General features: G+C 39.5%; 1 protein-coding gene across 1 annotated transcript in view; it reads right to left on the bottom strand.

Moving 5' to 3' along the window:
• Positions 1 to 1,038: 1,038 nt before the first annotated feature.
• The window catches only part of LOC139753524 (glutamate receptor ionotropic, delta-1-like), a 69,076-nt gene continuing 42,245 nt past the window's right edge, over positions 1,039 to 27,869 (bottom strand). The window contains exons 4-9 of the mRNA XM_071670171.1: positions 24,728 to 24,849; positions 21,841 to 22,072; positions 3,735 to 3,880; positions 2,413 to 2,511; positions 1,246 to 1,412; positions 1,039 to 1,156 (exon numbers count right to left, since the gene is read on the bottom strand). Of these exons, the coding sequence (XP_071526272.1) occupies positions 1,039 to 1,156; positions 1,246 to 1,412; positions 2,413 to 2,511; positions 3,735 to 3,880; positions 21,841 to 22,072; positions 24,728 to 24,849 (884 nt within the window). The remainder of the gene's footprint in view (positions 1,157 to 1,245; positions 1,413 to 2,412; positions 2,512 to 3,734; positions 3,881 to 21,840; positions 22,073 to 24,727; positions 24,850 to 27,869) is intronic.

Consider the following 27,869-nt stretch of genomic DNA (forward strand, 5'->3'; position numbering starts at 1 on the left):
GAATTATAAGAAAATACAAAATGCGTCTTCTTGTGTACGATTGGACACATAAAGAAGTTATAGTAAAGGAAAAATATAGAAAGAGACGAAAATATTCTTTTTCAGCAATGTAAGAAATCTATGAAAGAGACATTTTTTCGGTTTCAGACATATACACGTAATGTGTTCTATATAACCAGAGGAGAGTGTAGATTCGAATGTTGATGTATAGAATACAGGACGACATCAACACGACCTGATGTCGTCCTGTATTCTATACATCAACATACGAATCAGCCTTCTCCTCCGGTTATGTAGACCAAATTACGTAAATGATATTGACAACGAATAAATATGTTCCTTTCTTAGACTACTTAAGTTTTACTGAAAACGACAAAATGCGTCCATTTTTCTATTTTTCTATACGTCATGTCTAATTGTACAGTTGATTTACATAGCTAGTATCAAATGCCGTAGTCTTAGTTCAGTCACACACATAATCAATCTATTTCCAATGAGCAGAACTCACAAAGGCTTTTATACTGTTAAACATATTCATTTCTATTCTAACATTTTCATGGAATAAATTGATATGTTAAGGAAACATAATGTCTTTACCTGCAATATCACACAGGAATCACATGTACTACACACGATCAGTTCATATCTCTAAAAACTCTTATTCTCTCTTTTCGTAGTACCATTATCCATACGAGCACACACAGGCATAAGAGTTATGAATATAATAAACTATTCCTTCACTAAAGTGAAACCATATGAAAGGTGTGTCATCATCTTAAGGGGTATATCCTGCAGATGAACGAAAAGACAAAGTGAGTTATCTGCGCAATGTAACAGTGACGATCAGATGCAATAAAGCTCTTCTATCAGGCACTGAGAGGCGTCGCAGGCTGTGGTATGAACTAAAAACTTTACACTTTGCTCTGAGAACATTTCACGCCAAAAATGCTATAAATGTTCTTACAGAGAAATTGAAAATTTACATATCAGAAAGTAATGTTTTACCCGTATGTATAATGCAATATGATAACCTTATCTTTAAAATCTATCACTCACTCCAAATTGTTTAGAAGGGGAGTTTGATGTGGAGGTGACAGAGTCTAACGTCAGTGCACGAGCTATTGTCAATCTATGAATATCTTTGATTTCCAGTAATCTGAGTTAGAGATATGATTAATTATAAGGTATAAATAAAAATGGCAGAAGATTTGGACTTCGTAAATTGAATTTTTAGAGTAAACTCACACTTTACTGAAGACGTCCTTGAAGGGTGAGCCAATACTGCAGACGATGCCGTATCCCTGAGGAAGGAAGGTCTGGCGCGCGAGGTAGAACTTCTCGCGTCCCCGCTGGGCGGCCTTCAGCTTGGTGCTCAGCAGAGAATTGATGAACACATACTTCTGCCTCAGGACCTGCCAAGAAGAAAAACCTGTTACTGCAAAATACTTTATACGTACTGATAACCTTTACATGTTACTGATTTCTTCTTATATCTTGACTGAATCTACTAGGTAACTTAAGGACATGGTGAAGATGCACCAGAGGTGTAGCATTAAGAGTAAACTCTCAAGATCACAACGAATATTACAATTCTCTGATAATCTCAGTCCGTCTTCACAACAATAGATAAAGCACCAGATATCAAAATATGATTTTGTGCAGATGTAAATTTCTTTTTCATGTATTCTGTTTCTTAAAAGACAAGAAAGGACTCTCTTATTATGTAGCTTATGAATATAATCTTAAGTTTCTCTAAATCAAACCGTAACTCCATTCTAAACAGGTCGTCAGGTATGCCACACTCATTACTCAGTTAACCCTTTGTGATGAATGATAGATTCATATGACCCTTGCTGATTGATAATCTATCTATCTCTCTCTCATTCTCTATCTGTCTATCTATCTATCTATAGATCTATCTATCTAGAGATCTATCTATCTATAGATAGATAGATAGAAAGATATATAGATAGATAGATAGGACTAACCTTTAACACAAAGTACCAAACTCAATTATAACAACACCAAATGGACAATATACGGTTGAGGACTTGTGCAAACGCAGCGTGATAGTAAGAAAACTGAAGAAGGCTTTGCCTTAAATCTAAGATTCATTCATAAGACATTGGTGACAGCAGATAGGGGTGAAGCTTTCTTATGTCACTATTCACTCTTTTAATTACGCAATCAATTAGGATATACGTGTTTTGATCAAGTAAAAAGAAAAATAGCACACGTATCTTATATCTTATGGAGTCTGGAGCAAAAATAAAGGATAAGATGCACTTCATTGCAAAGAGAGAAAGCGTGTGTGTGTGTGTGTGTGTGTGTGTGTGTGTGTGTGTGTGTGTGTGTGTGTGTGTGTGTGTGTGTGTAACTGAAGAACCCGGCCACTTAACACTGCTGCCTCACCATTTCGATGCCAGTATCTGGGTTAGGAAGGAAGCTTTTGCTTGGTTCCTCATGATTGAAAAGCTTCCACACATCCTGGTAGATTCCTCCTTTGGCACTCTGAAAAAAAATTTTTTTTTTGTATTCTTTTAAATCTCAGCACAAACCAAAACCCTGTTACTTTAATATATACAATTGTTACGTATTTCATCGAGGTGTTACCTACATCGTTCCCTTCACCTCTCGTAGGACTTACTGCCAATAGATTTCCACCAGTTTTAATGTATTTATGGTATATAAACGTTACGTATAGCAGCACAGTTGTCAGATGTAGATAGATGTAACAGTTTACGTATGATGAACAGAACTATCAACCTTTAATTGGGCTTGAGCGAGACTGTAGATTTATTGAACTACTGGACAACAGCACAGTGATATAAAATGTTTATCTAATCTATTTTTTTCAGTAAAACTTTTAAAATAAGATAACAGATGCGACGTTAGAAACCTTATCTGGCTCACTATGTTTTTCCTGAAATGTATGACTCAATCGTCAAAGTTAGATATTGAATGTAGTATAAACATGTCTTTATTTCAGGCACTTAGTTGAAACACTGTTGAAAGCAAATCTGAAAACAATTTTTTACATATACTGCTTGATACTTTATTCATATGATTCTCATTTAACCTGAGTATAGTGTAGATGAGGTAAGATATAAACAAATATATTTCAACTTCACCAGAGTCTACAGTAGTCAGCTTTTATAAGAAAATGAAACTATACTCGAACGCCAAGTTTCAGTAGGTGTCAGAAAACATAAGTTAGCCTTCTCTTCGTAGCTGAGTGATTGTTCTTGTTCCAGCGTCTCTGCTAAAGGTATGCCACTCACCTTAGGTGCCAGAAAGGAAAAAGAAAATGATGCACAATAAGAAGTTTTCCCTCCTAGCAGAAGAAACCTAACTGCAACACATTCATTTTTTTCAATGAAAAATCTTATTTTCTAAAAACATGGTTATGTTTACGACACACATATAAGAGTTCTTCCTATGCCTAATCCATAATGTCACCTGCAATAAGAATATTACGATTTTTTCATGCAGTCTCTTCTCAGTATTTTTCCTATGAAAGATGACTCATTTACATATAGAAACGCATGAATTACACCAGATTTCAGGAAAATCTAATGCAGACTATTCTGTTTTCAATCATAGTATATATATTTCAAGCCATAAACTTAAGTAAGTCTTGTATAGATCAATCTAGATCTTAGTACAGTAAATCAACTCTGTGGCTATCACTTGTGTATGGTTGGCAAATTGCAAATGAAATCGCCAAATATCACCTTGAAGGCAGCGTCGTAGCTGCTGTCCCTGGTGGTGGCTATTGTGTAGCCGTCCCGGTGGGCCTGAGCGAGATCATATAACGAGTCGATGGGCTTCTCGTAGTCTCTGATAGCCAGCGCTGCCGTCAGTGTCCCTGAGTACATTGCTGAAGACGAATGTCCAACTTACAATCTTAGTGACTTAACATAATCGGAAAACAGTCAAAAACAGAGACAAAAAGATAGAGGTGAGAGATATTTCCAAATGTACAAATGAGGCAGGGGAGGGGAAGTTCTTTTTAGTATGAGTGTGAATATTTTAAGTCGGAAATTAAACTGTTGTTTATATATATATATATATATATATATATATATATATATATATATATATATATATATATATATATATATATATATATATATATATATATATATATATATATATATATATATTGGTGAGGGTCAAGTCAATTGGGAGGTGAGTTTGAATGGAGAAAAACTGGAGGAAGTGAAGTGTTTTAGATATCTGGGAGTGGATCTGTCAGCGGATGGAACCATGGAAGCGGAAGTGGATCATAGGGTGGGGGAGGGGGCGAAAATTTTGGGAGCCTTGAAAAATGTGTGGAAGTCGAGAACATTATCTCGGAAAGCAAAAATGGGTATGTTTGAGGGAATAGTGGTTCCAACAATGCTGTATGGTTGCGAGGCGTGGGCTATGGATAGAGATGTGCGCAGGAGGATGGATGTGCTGGAAATGAGATGTTTGAGGACAATGTGTTGTGTGAGGTGGTTTGATCGAGTAAGTAACGTAAGGGTAAGAGAGATGTGTGGAAATAAAAAGAGCGTGGTTGAGAGAGCAGAAGAGGGTGTTTTGAAATGGTTTGGGCACATGGAGAGAATGAGTGAGGAGAGATTGACCAAGAGGATATATGTGTCGGAGGTGGAGGGAACGAGGAGAAGAGGGAGACCAAATTGGAGGTGGAAAGATGGAGTGAAAAAGATTTTGTGTGATCGGGGCCTGAACATGCAGGAGGGTGAAAGGAGGGCAAGAAATAGAGTGAATTGGAGTCGATGTGGTATACAGGGGTTGACGTGCTGTCAGTGGATTGAAGCAAGGCATGTGAAGCGTCTGGGGTAAACCATGGAAAGCTGTGTAGGTATGTATATTTGCGTGTGTGGACGTGTGTATGTACATGTGTATGGGGGGGGGGGGGTTGGGCCATTTCTTTCGTCTGTTTCCTTGCGCTACCTCGCAAACGCGGGAGACAGCGACAAAGTATAAAAAAAAAAAAAAAAAAAAAAAAAAAAAAAAAAAAAAAAATATATATATATATATATATATATATATATATATATATATATATATAATGGAAAAAGGTGAGAACAAAGGAGGTAAGGGAAGTGGGGGAGGAAATGGATGTATCTAGGGAAGCAGTGATGGCTTGCGGAAAATATGCTAGTGGCATGAGAAGCGTGGGGGGTGGGCAGATTAGAGAGGGTAGTGAGTGGTGGATGAAGAGGTAAGATCATTAGTGAAAGAGAAGAGAGAGGCATTTGGACGATTTTTGCAGGGAAATAATGCAAATGAGTGGGAGATGTATAAAAGAAAGAGGCAGGAGGTGAAGAGAAAGGCGCAATAGGTGAAAAAGAGGACAAATGAGAGTTGGGGTGAGAGAGTATCATTAAATTTTAGGGATATTAAAAAGATACTGTGGAAGGAGGTAAATAAAGTGCGTAAGACAAGGGAACAAATGGGAACTTCAGTGAAGGCGGCTAATGGGGAGGTGATAGCAAGTAGTGGTTATTTAAGAAGGAGATGGAGTGAGTATTTCGAAGGTTTGTTGAATGTGTTTCATGACAGAGTGGCAGATATAAGGTTCCATGGTCGAGGTGGTGTGCAAAGTGAGAGGGTTAGGGAGGATGATTTAGTAAACAGAGAAGAGGTAGTAAAAAGCTTTGCGGAAGATGAAAGGCGGCAAGTCAGCGGGTTTGGATGGCATTGAAGTGGAATTTATCAAAAAAGAGGGTGACTGCACAGTTGACTGGTTGATAAGGTTGTTTAATGTATGTATGATTCATGGTGAGGTGCCTGAGGATTGGTGGAATGCTTGTATAGTGCCATTGTACAAAGGCAAACGGGACAAAGGTGAGTGCTCAAATTACAGAGGTATAAGTTTGTTGAGTATTCCTGGGAAATTATATGGGAGGGTACTGATTGAGAGGGTGAAGGCATGTACAGAGCATCAGATTAGGGAAGAGCGGTGTGGTTTCAGAAGTAGTACAGGATGTGTGTATCAGGTGTTTGCTTCTAAGAATGTATGTGAGAGATACTTAGAAAAGCAAATGGATTTGTATGTAGCATTTATGGATCTTGTGAAGGACTATGATAAAGTTGATAGAGATGCTCTGTGAAAGGTATTAAGAATATATGGTGTGGGAGGCAAGTTGTTAGAAGCAGTGAAAAGTTTTTTCGAGGTTGTAAGGCAAGCGTACGTGTAGGAAGAGAGGAAAGTGATTGGTTCTCAGTAAATGTAGGTTTGCGGCAGGGGTGTGTGATGTCTCCATGGTTGTTTAATTTGCTTATGGATGGGGTTGTTAGGGAGGTGAATGAAAGAGTTTTGGAAAGAGGGGCATGTATGCAATCTGTTGTGGATGGGGAGAGCTTGGGAAGTGAGTCAGTTGTTGTTCGCTGATGATATAGCGCTGGTGGCTGATTAATGTGAGAAACTGCAGAAGCTGGTGACCGAGTTTGGTGAGGCATGTGAAAGGAGAAAGTTAAGAGTAAATGTAAGAAAGAGCAAGGTTATTAAGTACAGTTGGGTTGAGGGTCAAGTCAATTGGGAGGTAAGTTTGAATGGAGAAGCCTTGAAGAATGTGTGGAAGTGGAGAACATTATGTCAGAAAGCAAAAATGGGTATGTTTGAAGGAATAGCGGTTCCAACAATGTTGTATGGTTGCGAGGCGTAGGCTATGGATTGAGGTGTAAGGTGTAGGGGATTGAGGTGGATGTGCTGGAAATGAGATGCCTGAGGACAATATATGGTGTGAGGTGGTTTCATCGAGTAAGTAATAATAGGGTAAGAGAGATGTGTGGTAATAAAAAGAGTGTGGTTGAGAGAGCAGAAGAGGGTGTTTTGAAATGGTTTGGCCACATGGAGAGAATGAGTGAGGAAAGATTGACCAAGAGGATATATGTGTCTGAGGTGAAGGGAACGAGGAGAAATGGGAGACCTAATTGGAGGTGGAAACATAGAGTGAGAAGAGATTTTGAGTGATCGGGGCATGAACATGCAGGAAGGTGAAAGGCGTGCAAGAAATAGAGTGAATTGGAACGATGTGGTATACCGGGGTCGACCTGCTGTCAATGGATTTAACCAGGTATGTGAAGCGTCTAGGGGTAAACCATGGAAAGTTCTGTGGGGCCTAGTTGTGGAAAGGGAGCTGTGGTTTCGGTGCATTATTACATGACAGTTAGAGAGGGAGTGTGAACGAATGGGGCCTTTGTTGTCTTTTCCTGGCGCTACCTCTCACACATGAGGGGGAGGGGTTTGTTATATCATGTTTGGCGAGGTGGCGATGGAATGAATAAAGGCAGACTGTGTGAGTTATGTACATGTGTATAAATGTATATGTCTGTGTGTGTATATATATGTGTACATTGATATGTATAAGTATATATATTTGAGTGTGTGGACGAGTATGTATATACATGTGTATGTCGATGGGTTGGGCCATTCTTTCGTCTATTTCATTGCGCTACATCGCTAACGCGGGAGACAGCGACAAAGCAAAATAAATAAACTAATGAATAGGCATTGGTGTATATTTGCCACTGTGGACGTGTATGTATATACATGTGTATGTGGGTGGGTTGGGCCATTTCTTTCGTCTGTTTCCTTGCGCTACCTCGCTAATGCGGGACACAGCGACAAAGTAAAATGAGTAATGTATAGATATATATATATATATATATATATATATATATATATATATATATATATATATATATATATATATATATATATATATATATATATATATATATATATATATATATATCCCTGGGGATAGGGTATTAAGAATACTTCCCACGTATTCCCTGCGTGTCGTAGAAGGCGACTAAAAGGGGAGGGAGCGGGGGGCTGGAAATCCTCCCCTCTCGTTTTTTTTTTTTTTTTTCAATTTTCCAAAAGAAGGAACAGATAATTGGGCCAGGTGAGGGTATTCCCTCAAAGGCCCAGTCCTCTGTTCTTAACGCTACCTCGCTAATGCGGGAAATGGCGAATAGTTTGAAAGAAAAGAAAAAAGACAGCGATAAAGAAAATATTAATGAATATATATATATATATATATATATATATATATATATATATATATATATATATATATATATATATATATATATATATATATATATATATATATATATATATATATATATATATATATATATGTATATATATATATATATATATATATATATATATATATTTATATATATATATATATATATATATATATATATATATATATATATATATATATATATATATATATATATATATATATATATATATATATATATATATACATATATATATATATATATATATATATATATATATATATATATATATATATATATATATATATATATATATATATATATATATATATATATATATATATATATATATATATATTCATTAACATTTTTTTTATCCCTGTCTCCCGAATTAGCGACGTAGCGCAAGGAAACAGACGAAAGAATGGCCCAACCCACCCACATTCACATTTATATACATACACATCCACACAGGCACATATACATACGTATACATCTCAACGTATACATATATATACATACACAGACATATGCATATATACACATGTACAAAACTCAAACTTTCTGCCTTTATTCATTTCCCATCGCCACCCCGCCACACATGAAACAACAACCCCCTCCCCCACATGTGTGCGAGATAGTGCGAGGAAAAGACAACAAAGGCCACATTCGTTCACACTCAGACTCTAGCTGTCATGTAATAATGCACCGAAACCACAGCTCCCTTTCCACATCCAGGCCCCACACAACTTTCCATGGTTTACCCCAGACGCTTCACATACCCTGGTTCAATCCATTGACAGCACGTGGATCCCTGTATACCGCATCGTTCCAATTCACACCATTCCTAGCCCGCCTTTCACCCTCCTGCATGTTAAGGCCCCGATCACTCAAAATCTTTTCCACTCCATCTTTCCACCTCCAATTTGGTCTCCCACTTCTCGTTCCCTCCACCTCTGACACATATATCCTCTTGGTCAATCTTTCCTCACTCATTCTCTCCATGTGACCAAACCATTTCAAAACACCCTCTTATGCTCTCTCAACCACATTCATTTTATTACCACACATCTCTCTTACCGTTTCATTATTACTCAAACAAACCACCTCACTCCACACTCTGTCCTCAGACATCTCATTTCCAGCACATCCACCCCCTCCGCATAACTCTATCTATAACCCACGCCTCGCAACCATTTAACATTTTTGGAACCACTGTTCCTTCAAACATACCCACTTTTGCTTTCCGTGATAATGTTCTCGACTTCCTCACATTCTTCAACGTTCCCAGAACTTTCGCCCCCCTCCCCCACCCTACGATTCACTTCCGCTTCCATGATTCCATTCGCTGCCAAATCCACTCCCAGATATCTAAAAGACTTCACTTCATCCAGTTTTTCTCCATTCAAACTAACCTCCCAGTTGACTTGCCCCTCAACCCTACTCTACCGAATAACTTTGTTCTTATTCACATTTACTCTCAGCTTTCTTCTTTCACACACTTTACCAAACTCAGTCATAAGCTTTTGCTGTTTCTCACTCGAATCAGCCATCATCGGTGTATCATCAGTGAAGAACAATTGACTCACTTCCGAAGTTCACTTATCCACAACAGACTGCATACTTGCCCCTCTTTCCAAAACTCTTGCATTCGCCTCCCTAACAACCCCATCCATAAACAAACTAAACAACGATGGAGACATCACACACCCCTGTCCTTAACCTTCATTCACTGAGAACCAATCACTTTCCTCTCTTCCTACACGTACACATGCCTTGCATTCTCGATAAAAACTTCACTGCTTCTAATTTCCCCCCCCACCTCATATATAATCTATACCTTCCACAGAGCATCTCTATCAACTCTATCATATGCCTTCTCTAGATCCATAAATGCTGCAAACAAATCCATTTCCTTTTCTAAGTTTTTCTCATATACATTCTTCAAAGGAAACATCTGATCCACACATCCTTTACCACTTCTGAAACCACACTGCTCTTACCCTGTCTCATGCTCAGCACACGACTTCGCCCTCTGAATCAATACCTTCCCATATAACTTTCCAGGAATACTCAATAAGCTTATACCTCTGTAACTTGAGCACTCACTTTTATCCCCTTTGCCTTTGTACAATGTCACTTTGCAAGGACTCCTCCAATCCGCAGCATCTCATCATGAGTCATACATACATTAGATAACCTTACCAACCAGTCAACAATACAGTCACCCCCTTTTTTAATAAATTTCACTGCAATACGATCCAAACCCGCTGCCTTGCCATCTTTCATCTTCCACAAAGCTTTTTCTACCTCTTGTCTGTTTGCCAAATCATTCTCCCTAACCTTGTCACTTTGCACACCACCTCGACCAAAACACCCTATATCTGCCACTCTATCATCAAACACATTCAACAAACCTTGAAGATACCCAGTTCATCACTTTGTCACATCACCACTACTTGTTATCATCTCCCCATTAGCCCCTTTCACTGAAGTTCCCATTTCTTCCCTTGTTTTACGTACTTTATTTACCTCCTTCCAAAACATCTTTTTATTCTCCCTAAAATTCAATAACACTCTCTCCTCACAACTCTCATTACACTCTTTTTCACCTCTTGTACCTTTCTCTTGACCTCCTGCCTATTTCTTTTATACATCTCCCACTCATTTGCATTATCTCCCTGCAAAAACCTTCCAAATGTCTCTCTCTTCTCTTTCACTAATAATCTTACTTCTTCGTCCCACCACTTACTACGCTTTCTAATCTGCTCATCTCCCATGCTTCTCATGCCACGAGCATCTTTTCCTCAAGCCATCACTGCTTCCCTAAATACATCCCATTCCTCCCCTACTCCCATTAAGTCCTTTGCTCTCACCTTTTTACATTCTGTACTCAGTCTCTCCTGGAACATCCTCACAGAAGTCTTCTTCCCAAGCTCACTTGCTCTCACCACTCTCTTCACCCCAACTTCCTCTCTATTTTCAAGAAAACCTCTACAAATCTTCACCGTCGCCTCCACAAGATAATGATCAGACATCCCTCCAGTTGCACCTCTCAGCACATTAATATCCAAAATTCTCTCTTTCCCGCGTCTATCAATTTACACGTAATCCAATAACGCTCTCTGGCCATCTCTTCTACTTACATACGTATACTTATGTATATCTCTCTTTTTAAACCAATTATTCCCTCAACTGCCACATCACTCACCTTTGCATTCAAATCACCCATCACTATAACCCGGTCTCGTGCATCAAGCCTAATAACACACTCACTCAGGTGCTCCCAGATCACTTCCTCTCATGATCTTTCTTCTCATGCCCAGGTGCATATGCACTAATAATCACCCAACTCTCTCCATCCGCTTTAGGTTTACCAATATCAATCTAGAGTTTCCTTTCTTGCACTTTATCACAAACCCCCACCACTCCTGTTTCAGGAGTAGTGCTACTCCTTCCCTTGCTCTTGTCCTCTCACTAACCCTGACTTTACTCTCAAGACATTCCCAAACCACTCTTTTCCTTTACCCTTAAGCTTCGTTTCACTCAGAGGCAAAACATCCAGGTTCCTTTCCTCAAACATACGACCTATCTCTCCTTTTTTCTCATCTTGGTTACATCCACACACATTTAGACACCCCAATCTGAGCCTTTCAGGAGAATGAGCACTTCCCGCGTGACGCATTTTCTGTTTCTCCTTTTAGAAATTTGAAATACAAGTAGGGGAGGGTTTCCAGTGCCCCTCTCCCGTCCTCTTTAGTCTCCTTCTACGACACGTGAGGAATGCGTGGGAAGTATTCTTTTTTCCCTTATCCCCAGGGATATATATATATATATATATATATATATATATATATATATATATATATATATATATATATATATATATATATATATATATATATATATATATATATATATATATATATATATATATATATATAAATTCCTATGGGTCCACGGGGAAAATGAAACACGAAAAGTTCCCAAGTGCACTTTCGTGTAATAATCACATCATCAGGGGAGACACAGGAGAGAAATATAACTGTCAGTTGATGTACATCGAAGAGACGAAGCTAGGACGAGATTTGGTAAACATGTGATTGTTTTGGGCAATCTCATGTACATATATATATATATATATATATATATATATATATATATATATATATATATATATATATATATATATATATATATATATATATATATATATATATATATATATATATATATATATATATATATAAATATATATATATATATATATATATATATATATATATATATATATATATATATATATATATATATATATATATATATATATATATATATATATATATATATATTATTATTACGACTATTACTACTCTCGGTGTCATCAGTGAGAAGCCGTGCATCACAAAATTCCACACCCTTCCTTCACCTTAGGCAACCACACCAAAGACAGACACATTACTACTGCCTTGCTTGCCTGCACCACTTGACTACTACAGCCCTGCCTGCACGCGTGTATGCCTAGTCATACGACAACAGCATCAGCAGCAGCACAGAAAAAGAAGTAGCAGAAACACAGTACAGGGGCAACACGGAGATGTGCCAGCCAACAATGGGTGGCGGGTGAGGAGGAAGAAGAACCTTGCTCTGATGATGCAGAAGGCTTGCACACAAAATCAACAACACCAAAAGTAAGTCCAACACCACCACTACAACCTCCTTCACCTCGTCCAGTCCTGCGCCTGAACCCAGGCCCGCTTCCTGCACAGGCCCGACTGGCTCAATCCTCAGAGCCAATCCTTTTCCCGAAGTTACGGATCTAACTTGCCGACTTCCCAGGGGTAATATATATATATATATATATATATATATATATATATATATATATATATATATATATATATATATATATATATATATGGAGCGGGGGGCTGGAAATCCTCCCCTCTTGTTTTTTTTTAATTTTCCAAAAGAAGGAACAGAGAATTGGGCCAGGTGAGGGTATTCCCTCAAAGGCCCACTCCTCTGTTCTTAACGCTACCTCGCTAATGCGGGAAATGGCGAATAGTTTGAAAGAAAGAAAAGAATATATATATATATATATATATATATATATATATATCCCTGGGGATAGGGGAGAAAGAATACTTCCCACGTATTTCCTGCATGTCGTTAAAGGCGACTAAAAGGGAAGCGAGCGGGGGGCTGGAAATCCTCCCCCTCTTGTTTTTTTTTTTTTTTCTCAAAGAAGGAACAGAGAAGGGGGACAGATGAGGATATTCCCTCAAAGGTCCAGTCCTCTGTTCTTAACGCTACCTCGCTAACGCGGGAAATGGCGAATAGTATAAAAATATATATATATATATATATATATATATATATATATATATATATATATATATATATATATATATATATATATATATATATATATATATATATATAGATATATATATATATATATATATATATATATGTATATATATATATATATATATATATATATATATATATATATATATATATATATATATATATATATATATATATATATATATATATATATTTATTTATTTATTTATTTGTTTATTTTGCTTTGTCGCTGTCTCCCGCGTTTGCGAGGTAGCGCAAGGAAACAGACGAAAGAAATGGCCCAACCCACCCCCATACACATGTATATACACACACGTCCACACACGCAAATATACATGCCTATACATCTTAATGTACACATATATATTACGCACGCAGACACATACATATATACCCATGCACACAATTCACACTGTCTGCCTTTATTCATTCCCACCGCCACCTCGCCACATATGGAATACCATCCCCCTCCCCCTTCATGTGTGCGGGGTAGCGCTAGGAAAAGACAACAAAGGCCTCATTCGTTCACACTCAGTCCCTACCTGTCATGCAATAATTCCCGAAACCACAGCTCCCTTTCCACATCCAGGCCCTTCAAAGCTTTCCATGGTTTACCCCAGACGCTTCACATGCCCTGATTCAATCCACTGACAGCCCGTCAACCCCGGCATACCACATCGATCCAATTCACTCTATTCCTTGCCCGCCTTTCACCCTCCTGCATGTTCAGGCCCCGATCACACAAAATCTTTTTCACTCCATCTTTCCACCTCCAATTTGGTCTCCCACTTCTCCTCGTTCCCTCCACCTCCGACACATATATCCTCTTGGTCAATCTTTCCTCACTCATTCTCTCCATGTGCCCAAACCATTTCAAAACACCCTCTTCTGCTATCTCAACCACGCTCTTTTTATTTCCACACATCTCTCTTACCCTTACATTACTTACTCGATCAAATCACTTCACACCACACATTGTCCTCAAACATCTCATATCCAGCACATCCACCCTCCTGCGCACAGCTCTATCCATAGTCCACGCCTCGCAACCATACAACATTGTTCGAACCACAATTCCTTCAAACATACCCATTTTTTCTTTCCAAGATAATGTTCTCGACTTCCACACATTCTTCAAGGCTCACAGGATTTTCACCCCCACCCCCACCCTATGATTCACTTCCGCTTCCATGGTTCCATCCGCTGCCAGATCCACTCCCAGATATCTAAAACACTTTACTTCCTCCAGTTTTTCTCCATTCAAACTTACCTCCCAATTGACTTGACCCTCAACCCGACTGTACCTAATAACCTTACTCTTATTCACATTTACTCTTAACTTTCTTCTTTCACACACTTTACCAAACTCAGTCACCAGCTTCTGCAGTTTCTCACATGAATCAGCCACCAGCGCTGTATCATCAGCGAACAACAACTGACTCACTTCCCAAGCTCTCTCATCCATAACAGACTTCATTTTTGCCCCTATTTCCGAAACTCTTGCATTCACCTCCCTAACAACCCAATCCATAAACAAATTAAACAACCATGGAGACATCACACACCCCTGCCGCAAACCTACATTCACTGAGAACCAATCACTTTCCTCTCCTCCTACACGTACACATGCCTTACATCCTCGATAAAAACTTTTCACTGCTTCTAACAACTTCCCACCCACACCATATATTCTTAATAACTTCCACAGAGCATCTCTATCAACTCTATCATATGCCTTCTCTAGATCCATAAATGCTACATACAAATCCATTTGCTTTTCTAAGTATTTCTCACATACATTCTTGAAAGCAAAAACCTGATCCACACATCCTCTACCACTTCTGAAACCACACTGCTCTTTCTCAATCTGATGCTCTTTACATGCCTTCGCCCTCTCAATCAATACCCTCCCATATAATTTACCAAGAATACTCAACAAACTTATACGTCTGTAATTTGAGCACTCACTCTTATCCACTTTGGCTTTGTACAATGGCACTATGCACGCATTCCTCCAATCCTCAGGCACCTCACCATGAGTCATACATGCATTAAATAACCTTACCAACCAGTCAACAATACAGTCCCCCCATTTTTTAATAAATTCCACTGCAATGCCATCCAAACCTGCTGCCTTGCCGGCTTTCATCTTCCGCAAAGCTTTTACTACCTTTTCTCTGTTTACCAAATCATTTTCCCCAACCCTCTCACTTTGCACACCACCTCGACCAAGACACCCTATATCTGCCACTCTATCATCAAACACATTCAACAAACCTTCAAAATACTCACTCCATCTCCTTCTCACATCACCACTACTTGTCATCACCTCCCGATTAGCGCCCTTCACTGAAGTTCCCATTTGCTCCCTTGTCTTATATATATATATATATATATATATATATATATATATATATATATATATATATATATATATATATATATATATATATATATATATTTTTTTTTTTTTTTTCAAACTATTCGCCATTTCCCGCGTTAGCGAGGTAGCGTTAAGAACAGAGAACTGGGCCCCTGAGGGAATATCCTCACCTGGCCCCCTTCTCTGTTCCTTCTTTTGGAAAATTAAAGAAAATTGAGAGGGGAGGATTTCCAGCCCCCCGCTCCCTCCCCTTTCAGTAGCCTTCTACGACAAGCAGAGAATACGTGGGAAGTATTCTTTCTCCCCTATCCCCAGGGATAATATATATATATATATATATATATATATATATATATATATGTATATATATATATATATATATATATATATATATATATATATATATATATATATATATATATATATATATATATATATATACATATATACAAATAATTATCCAGGGGGGGAACAGAGGGGGTGGGGGCGGCAGACGATGTTCCCTCAGGGGCCCAGACCTCTGTTTTTTGGCGCTGCCTCGCTGATGCGTGAAATGGCGAATGGTATGAAAGAAAGATATATATTTTTTTTTTTTTTTTTTTTTTTTTTTTATACTTTGTCGCTGTCTCCCGCGTTTGCGAGGTAGCGCAAGGAAACAGACGAAAGAAATGGCCCCCCCCATACACATGTACATACACACGTCCACACACGCAAATATACATACCTACACAGCTTTCCATGGTTTACCCCAGACGCTTCACATGCCTTGATTCACTCCACTGACAGCACGTCAACCCCTGTATACCACATCGCTCCAATTCACTCTATTCCTTGCCCTCCTTTCACCCTCCTGCATGTTCAGGCCCCGATCACACAAAATCTTTTTCACTCCATCTTTCCACCTCCAATTTGGTCTCCCTCTTCTCCTCGTTCCCTCCACCTCCGACACATATATCCTCTTGGTCAATCTTTCCTCACTCATCCTCTCCATGTGCCCAAACCATTTCAAAACACCCTCTTCTGCTCTCTCAACCACGCTCTTTTTATTTCCACACATCTCTCTTACCCTTACGTTACTTACTCGATCAAACCACCTCACACCACACATTGTCCTCAAACATCTCATTTCCAGCACATCCATCCTCCTGCGCACAACTCTATCCATAGCCCACGCCTCGCAACCATACAACATTGTTGGAACCACTATTCCTTCAAACATACCCATTTTTGCTTTCCGAGATAATGTTCTCGACTTCCACACATTTTTCAAGGCTCCCAAAATTTTCGCCCCCTCCCCCACCCTATGATCCACTTCCGCTTCCATGGTTCCATCCGCTGACAGATCCACTCCCAGATATCTAAAACACTTCACTTCCTCCAGTTTTTCTCCATTCAAACTCACCTCCCAATTGACTTGACCCTCAACCCTACTGTACCTAATAACCTTGCTCTTATTCACATTTACTCTTAACTTTCTTCTTCCACACACTTTACCAAACTCAGTCACCAGCTTCTGCAGTTTCTCACATGAATCAGCCACCAGCGCTGTATCATCAGCGAACAACAACTGACTCACTTCCCAAGCTCTCTCATCCCCAACAGACTTCATACTTGCCCCTCTTTCCAGGACTCTTGCATTTACCTCCCTAACAACCCCATCCATAAACAAATTAAACAACCATGGAGACATCACACACCCCTGCCGCAAACCTACATTCACTGAGAACCAATCACTTTCCTCTCTTCCTACACGTACACATGCCTTACATCCTCGATAAAAACTTTTCACTGCTTCTAACAACTTGCCTCCCACACCATATATTCTTAATACCTTCCACAGAGCATCTCTATCAACTCTATCATATGCCTTCTCCAGATCCATAAATGCTACATACAAATCCATTTGCTTTTCTAAGTATTTCTCACATACATTCTTCAAAGCAAACACCTGATCCACACATCCTCTACCACTTCTGAAACCGCACTGCTCTTCCCCAATCTGATGCTCTGTACATGCCTTCACCCTCTCAATCAATACCCTCCCATATAATTTACCAGGAATACTCAACATACTTATACCTCTGTAATTTGAGCACTCACTCTTATCCCCTTTGCCTTTGTACAATGGCACTATGCACGCATTCCGCCAATCCTCAGGCACCTCACCATGAGTCATACATACATTAAATAACCTTACCAACCAGTCAACAATACAGTCACCCCCTTTTTTAATAAATTCCACTGCAATACCATCCAAACCTGCTGCCTTGCCGGCTTTCATCTTCCGCAAAGCTTTTACTACCTCTTCTCTGTTTACCAAATCATTTTCCCTAACCCTCTCACTTTGCACACCACCTCGACCAAAACACCCTATATCTGCCACTCTGTCATCAGACACATTCAACAAACCTTCAAAATACTCATTCCATCTCCTTCTCACATCACCACTACTTGTTATCACCTCCCCATTTACGCCCTTCACTGAAGTTCCCATTTGCTCCCTTGTCTTACGCACCCTATTTACCTCCTTCCAGAACATCTTTTTATTCTCCCTAAAATTTACTGATAGTCTCTCACCCCAACTCTCATTTGCCCTTTTTTTCACCTCTTGCACCTTTCTCTTGACCTCCTGTCTCTTTCTTTTATACTTCTCCCACTCAATATATATATATTATATATATATTATATATATAATATATATATAATATATATATATATAATATATATATATTATCCCTGGGGATAGGGGAGAAAGAATACTTCCCTCGTATTCCTTGCGTGTCGTAGAAGGCGACTAAAAGGGGAGGGAGGGGGGAGCTGGAAATCCTCCCCTCTTGTTTTTTTTAATTTTCCAAAAGAAGGAACAGAGAAGGGGGCCAGGTGAGGATATTCCCTCAGAGGCCCAGTCTTCTGTTCTTAACGCTACCTTGCTAATGCGGGAAATGGCGAATAGTTTGAAAGAAAGATATATATATATATATATATATATATATATATATATATATATATATATATATATATATATATATATATATATATATATATATATATATATATATGTATTGTATTCATTCTGTTTCACTAACAATCTTACTTCTTCATCCCATTACTCACAACTCTTTCTAATGTGCCCACCCAACCTTTCTCATGCCACAGGCATCTTTTGCATAACCCATCACTGCTTCCCTAAAACATCCTATTCCTCCCCAACTCCCCTTACGTTATTTGATCTTATATTTTTCCATTCTACCTCAATCTCTCCTGATACTTCCTCACATAAGTCTACTTTCCAAGCTCACTTACTCTCACCACTCTCTTCACCCCAACATTCTCTCTTCTTTTCTTAAAAAACTCTACATATCTCCACCTTTGCCTCCACAAGATGATGATGAGACATCCCTCTAGTTGCCCTTCTGAGCATATTAGCATCCAAAAGTGTTTCTTTTCCGCGGCTATCAATCAACAAGTAATCAATAACGCTCTTTGGCCATCTCTCCTATTTATATACGGATATCTCTCTTTTGTAAACCATGTATTCCCAATTACCCGTCCTTTTTCAGCACACAAATCAAGTAGCTCTTCACCATTTCCCATTACAACCCTGAACACCACATGTACACCACTTAAAGAAACATTTGGACGGATTTTGTAGGGAAATAGTTAAAATGACTGGGAGGTGTATAAGAGAAAGAGGTAGGAGTTCAAGAGAAAGGTGCAAGATGTGAAAAAGAGAGCCCTTGAGATTTGGGGTGAGAGAGTACCATTTAATTTTAGGGAGGATAAAAAGATGTTTTGGAAGAAGGTAAATAAAGTGCGTAAGACAAGAGAACAAATAAGTGCAACGGTGAAGGGGGCGATTGGGGTGGTAATAACAAAAAGTGGTGAAGTGAGAGGGAGATGTAGCGATTATTTCGAAGATTTGTTGAATGGGTTTGATGATAAATTGCAGATATAAGGTGTTTCGGTCGAGGTGGTGCGTGAAGTGAGAGGGTCAGTGAGAATGATTTGGTAAACAGGGAAGAAGTATGTGAAAGCTTTGCGGAAGAAGAAAGCCGGCATGGCGGTGGGTTTTGATGGTTTTGCAGTGGAATTTATTAGAAAAGGGGTGACTGTGCTGGTGACTGGTTGGTTAGGATATTCAGTGTATGTATGGCTCATGGTGAGGTGCCTGAGGATTGGTGGATGCATGCATAGTGCCATTATACAAAGGCAAAGGGGACAAGGTGAGTGTTGAAATTACAGAGGTATAAGTTTGTTGAGTATTCCTGGGAAGTTATATGGGAGGGTATTGATTGAGAGGGTGAAGGAATGTACAGAGGATCAGACTTGAGAAAGCAGTGTTGTTTCAGAAGTGGTAGAGGATGTGTATACCAGGTGTTTGCTTTGAAGAATGTGTGTGAAAAATACTTAGAAAAACATGGATATCTATGTAGCATTTATGGATCTGAAGAAGGCATACGATAGTTGATAAAGATGCTCTGTGGAAGGTATTAAGAGTATGCGGTGTAGGAGGTAAGTTGCTAGAAGCCGTGAAAAGATTTTATCGAGGGTGCAAGGCATGTGTTCGAGTAAGAAGAGGGGAGAGTGATTGGTTCTCAGTAAATGTTGTTTTGCGACAGGGGTGCGTGATGTCTCCATTCTTGTTTGATATGTTTATGGATGGGGTTGTTAGGGAGGTAAATGCAAGAGCTTTGGAGAGAGGGGCAAGTATACAGTCTGTTGTGGATGAGAGGGCCACGAAAGTGAATCATTTGTTGTTCGCTGATGATATAGTGATGGTGGCTGACTCGGATGATAAACTGCAGAAGCTAGTGACTGAGTTTGGTAAAGTGAGTGAAAGAAGAAAGCTGAGAGTAAATGTGAATAAGAGCAAGGTTATAAGGTTCAGTAGGGTTGCGGGACAAGTCGATTGGGAGATAAATTTGAATGGGAAAAACTGGAGGAAGTGAAGTGTTTTAGATATCTGGGAGTGGAATTGGCGGCGGATGGAACCATGGAAGTGGAGGTGAGTCACAGGGTGGGGTAGGGGGCGAAAGTTCTTGGAGCGTTAAAGAATGTGTGGAAGGCGAGAACGTTATCGCGGAGAGCAAAAATGGGTATGTATGAGGGAATAGTGGTTCCAACAATATTGTATGGTTGTGAAGAATGGGCATAGATAGGGTCGTGCGGAGGCGGATGGAAGTGTTGGAAATGAGATTTTTGAGGACAATATGTGGTGTGAGGTGGTTTGATCGAGTAAGTAATGAAAGGGTAAGAGAGATGTGTGGTAATAAAAAGAGTGGTTGAGAGAGCAGAAGAGGGTGTATTGAAATGGTTTGGTCACATGAGAGAACGAGTGAGGAAAATTTGACAAAGAGGATATAAGTGGCAGAGGTGGAGGGAACGGGATGCGGGAGACCAAATTGGAGGTAGAAGGATCGAGTGAGAAAGATTTTGAATGATCGGGCCTGAACATACAGGAGGGTGACAGGCGTTTAAGGAATAGTGTGAATTGGAACGATGTGGTATACCGGGGTAGATGTGCTTTCACTGGATTGAACCAGGGCATATGAAGCGTCTGGGATAAAGCATGGAAAGTTTTGTGGGGCTTGGATTTGGAAAGGGAGCTGTGGTTTCGGTGCATCATACATGACAGCTAGAGACAGAGTGTGAACGAATGTGGCCTTTGTTGTCTTTTTGTTGCTCTACTTCGCACGCGCGCGTTGGGAGAGTGGTAACATTTCGTGTGTGGTGGGATGGCGACGAGAATGGATGAAGGTAGCAATATGAATATGTGCATGTGTATATATGTATATGTCTGTGTATGTGTATGTATGTATACCTTGAAATGTGTAAGTGTGTATATGTGAGTATGTGGGCGTTTATGTTTATGCATGTGCATGTGGTTGGGTTGGGCCATTCTTTCGTCTGTTTCCTTGCGCTACCTCGCTAACGCGGGAGGCAGTAACAAAGTATGAATAGATGAATATAAATATATATCAGTAATAAAGGTGCTGTATAGGCTTGATATTTTAGCTTTATCTCACCGTATATGTATAAGCAGAAGAGATACCAGCTGAAGGAGATAATGCGTAGTGACCAGCGACTGGAGTTCATAAGATTAGTCTGCAACATTAGGCTCCTGTACATGTTGAAACTCAGGCTTTGCAAGGAGTATTGTGCCCCTTCTTCCTCACCGGTACACACCACTAGTAGACGACTCACCAAGTAAAGCAGCGGCCCCACCAACACAGTCACTATGATGATACACAGCCAAACCTGCCAGCACATGTGGAACTAAGTCATGCTTGATGAGGCTTGTTGTCTCAGTTTCATAAGCAGAGAAAGAGCACAGGGCTTACTGTCATTGCCGCTGGGAAGATAATGTTCCCATTTGCTATGACAAGTAATGTTCATTAGTCGGACATATTGTAGGAGGTCCTCTGGCACAATTATTAACAAGGTAGTTATTCTTGATTAGAAAATTGGTCAGGTAAGTCTGTCAAGGGGCAAAAGGAGCACGCCATCAGGCTATCACATACCATTACCAATAAGGTACACAATTACACCTGCTAAGATAAATGCTTAATGTATCGTGAGGATACTCGGTCACATCCGTTGGGGCAAGTGATAATCATAACAAGGTTTAACAGGTACATCTACAAACAACCCAGAACAGTCACAAGGAAGTTGCTTAATCACACCTGCTGGTGCAAGGGTTTAGTATAACTCGAGTCACCAGGTACTGCAGTAGACCCACCAGAACCGACACCAGGAAGATACTTAGTTGTACCTACTGGCACGAGGGTTGAGTCACCAAGTACAGTTGTAGACACAGCAATACCATGACCAAGAAGATAGTTTGTCAACCCTGCTGGTAGCAGAGTTGATTATAATACAAGTCACCAGGTACAGCAGTAGCAACACAAGCACCCTCACCATCTGCTGATGCATTTATTTACTATAACTCAGCAGGAGGAGCAGATGTCCCACATCTGCTGATACATTTACTGAATAACATCAGTCATTAGGTGGAGCAGTGGACCCACAGCTGCTCCAGAAGTGATAATTACGTCTATAGAGAACAAACAGGTCGATGGTGACAACTGTAGTGTGTGTCAGTACATACAAGCATCCGTAATCATAATACTAGTATCAGTCACAAGAAATATATCATTAGATCTGCTATGAAAAAAATGGCTCAATACAGCATGAGTCACTTGCGCCTGTAGGACTGACCAGCATCGTCTAGATATGCGTCAGTAGCTCATCTCAAGACAGCTGAAATTGACTCATAATTTGATCTACAACAACAAGATGCCGCTCCTAGATGCCATGGTGAACGGCGGTGCTGATGGCTATTCAACCTTCATTCACAAGAAACTAGCACAGCTCGACTGGTGTTTATACAGAAATAGAGAATGTCCTCAGCGCTACATAACTAGAGGCATCGAAGCAACGTTACACCGAACATATAACACTGCATGTAACTGACGTATCTTCCTCACAGACGAACAGCGGATCAAACTGACCCTCATCATCAACGGCTACAGGAGCTCCGACTTCAACAAACGACTAAGATATTCAATGCAAAACACACTATCAGCAGCAGAAACTCTAAGCAACACAACGACGCATAAGATATGTTATTACAGCTAGATGCCAACTGCATACGAGACTGTTGAATGCGTGTTACGAGTCATCCTCTCAGAAAAATTAACCGAACACAAAACAACTAAGTCAAGATAGTTATCTACTACAGGAAAAAATGAGACCTCATCATAACTGGTTAGCTATATAAAAACAAGGCACATAACAAGAATCCAACATAGTTTATACATTCAAATGCCAACAAGGAGACTGTAAGTTCCTTACCAAAATGACCTATGTGGGAGGCACAACCTGTACACTCACCCTACACCTACAAGAAGGCTCCAGCAAAATACACATTACCAAGAAGCATACAATTGCCTTCACATGCGACAGTTGTTTATTCTGTAGGGACTCTACGTCGCGAAAAAGACACAAGTTGCCTACATATCACCGAAGCCCTAATCATCAAGAAACAGAAACCTAATGTCAATAATTAGAACCTGGTCCAAGGCAGAATACTACAGTTAGGTGCTCCCGCGCCACGTAACAGTCAATAAACACACGATACATGCATGTCGGCTTACACACATTATACGGCTCACTTAGCTACACGCAATCATTCCCACCTGCGACGCCTTTATGACGAAAAAACGATTTTTCCAAATGCAATTCTAAAATGCTCAGCATTTACTTTTACGCAACAGCTTTAGATTCTCCCACACAAGCCACCCTACAACAGACGCCAAACCCTAAATAGAAATAAAAGGCCCACCCCTTCCACTTCAGTAATCACTACTCACAGGCATAACCCCCCCACCCCGTCACCAAATATAAGTCTGACCAAACACATACACACTGGATCAATCCAAAAAGAACTACACAATTTTGAATTCTTTCCAACCAAAAAAACAACCGCCAGAAATCACATTTCCCAGAAAAATACGCCACACTCTACTGCTAACGCTCTGAAGTTTTATCATTCAGACAATACCACAAACACCGTTTCAGCATATCCCACGGTCGGTCATGACCACAATACAATCGCCACAACGAAGACACTAAGTACGTACTACTCAATTTCCCTGTACTCTCTTTCTCTACATAAAAATACACATCACTGTACTTTATGACAGTCCCGGCCGGAGAACATGTACGGCTTCCTGAGCGTTGCATAAGCCTCATAGAGATAAAAGGACTTCTGGGGCAGGGGCAGATTATGAAATTAATATATGATGATGAAATTTGAAAGTAAACATAGTCTATGACATATATATACCTCTTGATGAAAATGACTCTTTCTCACTATTAATGTGTACACTGTAGATCCTTAAAGACACATACCTCGACTGTGAAGGGAGATAAGATGGCAAAGGATCGGTTCTTTTCCTTAGGTGCGGGGGAAACTAGTGTCGCGGCTTCAAAGTAGTAAGGTGCTGTAAAGTCCACAACAGTCTCGCGGCTTTCTAAAAGGAGCAAGAGCACGCATTAAAAGTTGAGGATTTGGGAAACAGCTTTGTGATTAGATACTAGTTGTCTTCCCCAGTTAGGCTGATCATTAATGTAACAATAGTGATGAAATACACGATGATCACAATATATATATATATATATATATATATATATATATATATATATATATATATATATATATATATATATATATATATATATATATATATATATATATATATACATATATATATCTTTTTTCTTTCTTTTAAACTATTCGCCATTTCCCGCGTTAGCGAGGTAGCGTTAAGAACAGAGGACTGGGTCTTTTTTGGGATATCCTCACCTGGCCCCCTCTGTTCCTTCTTTTGGAAAAAAAAGAAAAAAAAACGAGAGGGGAGGATTAAAAGCCCCCCGCTCCCTCCCCTTTTAGTCGCCTTCTACGACACGCAGGGAATACGTGGGAAGTATTCTTAATCCCCTATCCCCAGGGATATATATATATATATATATATATATATATATATATATATATATATATATATATATATATATATATATACATATTTTTTTATTATATATAATATTCATTTTGCTTTGTCGCTGTGTCCCGCGCTTGCGAGGTAGCGCAAGGACACAGACAAAAGAAATGGCCCAACCCACCCCCCACACACATGCACACACACAAACGTCCAACCACCCAAACATACACACCCACACATCCCAACGTACACCCATATATACACAGACAGACACACACATATACACACATACACACAATTCACACTGTCTGCCCCTACTCACCCCCATCGCCACCCCGCCAAACGCGGAATAACATCCTCCTCCCCCCTCATGTGCGCGAGGCAGCGCCAGGAAAAGACAACAAAGGCCCAATTCGCTCACACTCAATCTCCTGCTGTCATGCAATAATGCCCGCAACCACAGCTCCCTTTCCACATCCAGGCCCCACACAACTTTCCATGGTTTGCCCCAGACGCTTCACATGCCCTGATTCATTCCACTGACAGCACGTCGACCCCGGTATACCACATCGATCCAATTCACTTTATTCCTTGCCCGCCTTTCACCCTCCTGCATGTTCAGGCCCCGATCACTCAAATCTTTTCACTCCATCTTTCCACCTCCAATTTGGTCTCCCACTTCTCCTCGTTCCCTCCACCTCCGACACATATATCCTATTGGTCAATCTTTCCACACTCATTCTCTCCATGTGGCCAAACCATTTCAAAACCCCCTCTTCTGCTTTCTCAACCACGATCTTTTTATTTCCACACATCTCTCTTACCCTTACATTACTTACTCGATCAAACCACCTCACACCACACATTGTCCTCAAACATCTCATTTCCAGCACACCCACCCTCATGCGCACAGCTCTATCCATAGCCCACGCCTCGCAACCATACAACATTGTTGGAACCACTATTCCTTCAAACATACCCATTTTTGCTTTCCGAGATAATGTTCTCGACTTCCACACATTCTTCAAGGCTCCCAGAATTTTCGCCCCCTCCCCCACATTATAATTTACTTCCGCTTCCATGGTTCCATCCGCCGCCAGATCCACTCCCAGATATCTAAAACACTTTACTTCCTCCGGTTTTTCTCCATTCAAACTTACCTCCCAATTGACTTGACCCTCAACCCTACTGTACCTAATAACCTTGCTCTTATTCACATTTACTCTTAACTTTCTTCTTTCATACACTTTACCAAACTCAGTCACCAGCTTCTGCATTTTCTTATATGAATCAGCCACCAGCGCTGTATCATCAGCGAACAACAACTCACTCACTTTACAAGCTCTCTCATCCATAACAGACTGCATACTTGCTCCTCTTTCCAAAACTCTTGCACTCACCTCCCTAACAACACCATCCATAAACAAATTAAACAACCATGAAGACATCACACACCCCTTCCGCAAACCTACATTCACTGAGAAGCAATCACTTTCCTCTCTTCCTACACGTACACATGCCTTATGTATATATATATATATATATATATATATATATATATATATATATATATATATATATATATATATATATACTATCCCTGGGGATAGGGGATTAAGAATACTTCCCACGTATTCCCTGCGTGTCGTAGAAGGCGACTAAAAGGGGAGGGAGCGGGGGGCTGGAAATCCTCCCCTCTCTTTTTTTTTTTTATAATTTTCCAAAAGAAGGAACAGAGGGGGCCAGGTGTGGATATTCCAAAAAAGGCCCAATCCTCTGTTCTTAACGTTACCTCGCTATCGCGGGAAACGGCGAATAGTATGAAAAAAAAAAAAAAAAAAAAAAATATATATATATATATATATATATATATATATATATATATATATATATATATGTATATATATATATTGGAAAGCATTACAATTTTGCGCGTGATCAAGATATTCCTATGAGTCCACGGGGAAAATGAAACATGAAAAGTTCCCAAGTGCACTTTCGTGTAATAGTCACATCAGTGGAGACACAAGAGAGAAATATAACAGTCAGTTGATATACATCGAAGAGACGAAGCTAGGACGCCATTTGGTAAACATGTGATTGTCCAAAACATACAACGAGCGTTCATAAACAAATCTTATCAACAATAAAGTTATCTAATTTGTACAGACCATCACTAACATTAAGATTATAATTCTTTGTGTATTTGATAATAGAAGATTCAATGATATTTCTCTTGGTGATAGAGTTAGAGTTAACAACTGAGATGGCGTTACTCCAGTCAATACAATGATCATAGTTGTTAACATCATTAAAAAAGGCATTTGATTCTTGTCCCGTTCGTATACTATATTCATGTTGCTTAAGTCTAACAGAAAGATCCTTACCAGTCTGACCAACATAAAATTTATCACAGTTTCCACAAGGAACTTTATAGATGCAACCAAGAGAATTTTCTGGTGAATTCCTGATTAAGATATTCTTTATAGTATTATTGTTGCTAAAGGCAACATTTACATTAAAGGATTTAAGCAACATGGGAAGAAAGTGTA

Source organism: Panulirus ornatus, chromosome 14, assembly GCF_036320965.1.
Source record: "Panulirus ornatus isolate Po-2019 chromosome 14, ASM3632096v1, whole genome shotgun sequence".
NCBI classification, from domain to species: Eukaryota; Metazoa; Arthropoda; class Malacostraca; order Decapoda; family Palinuridae; genus Panulirus; species Panulirus ornatus.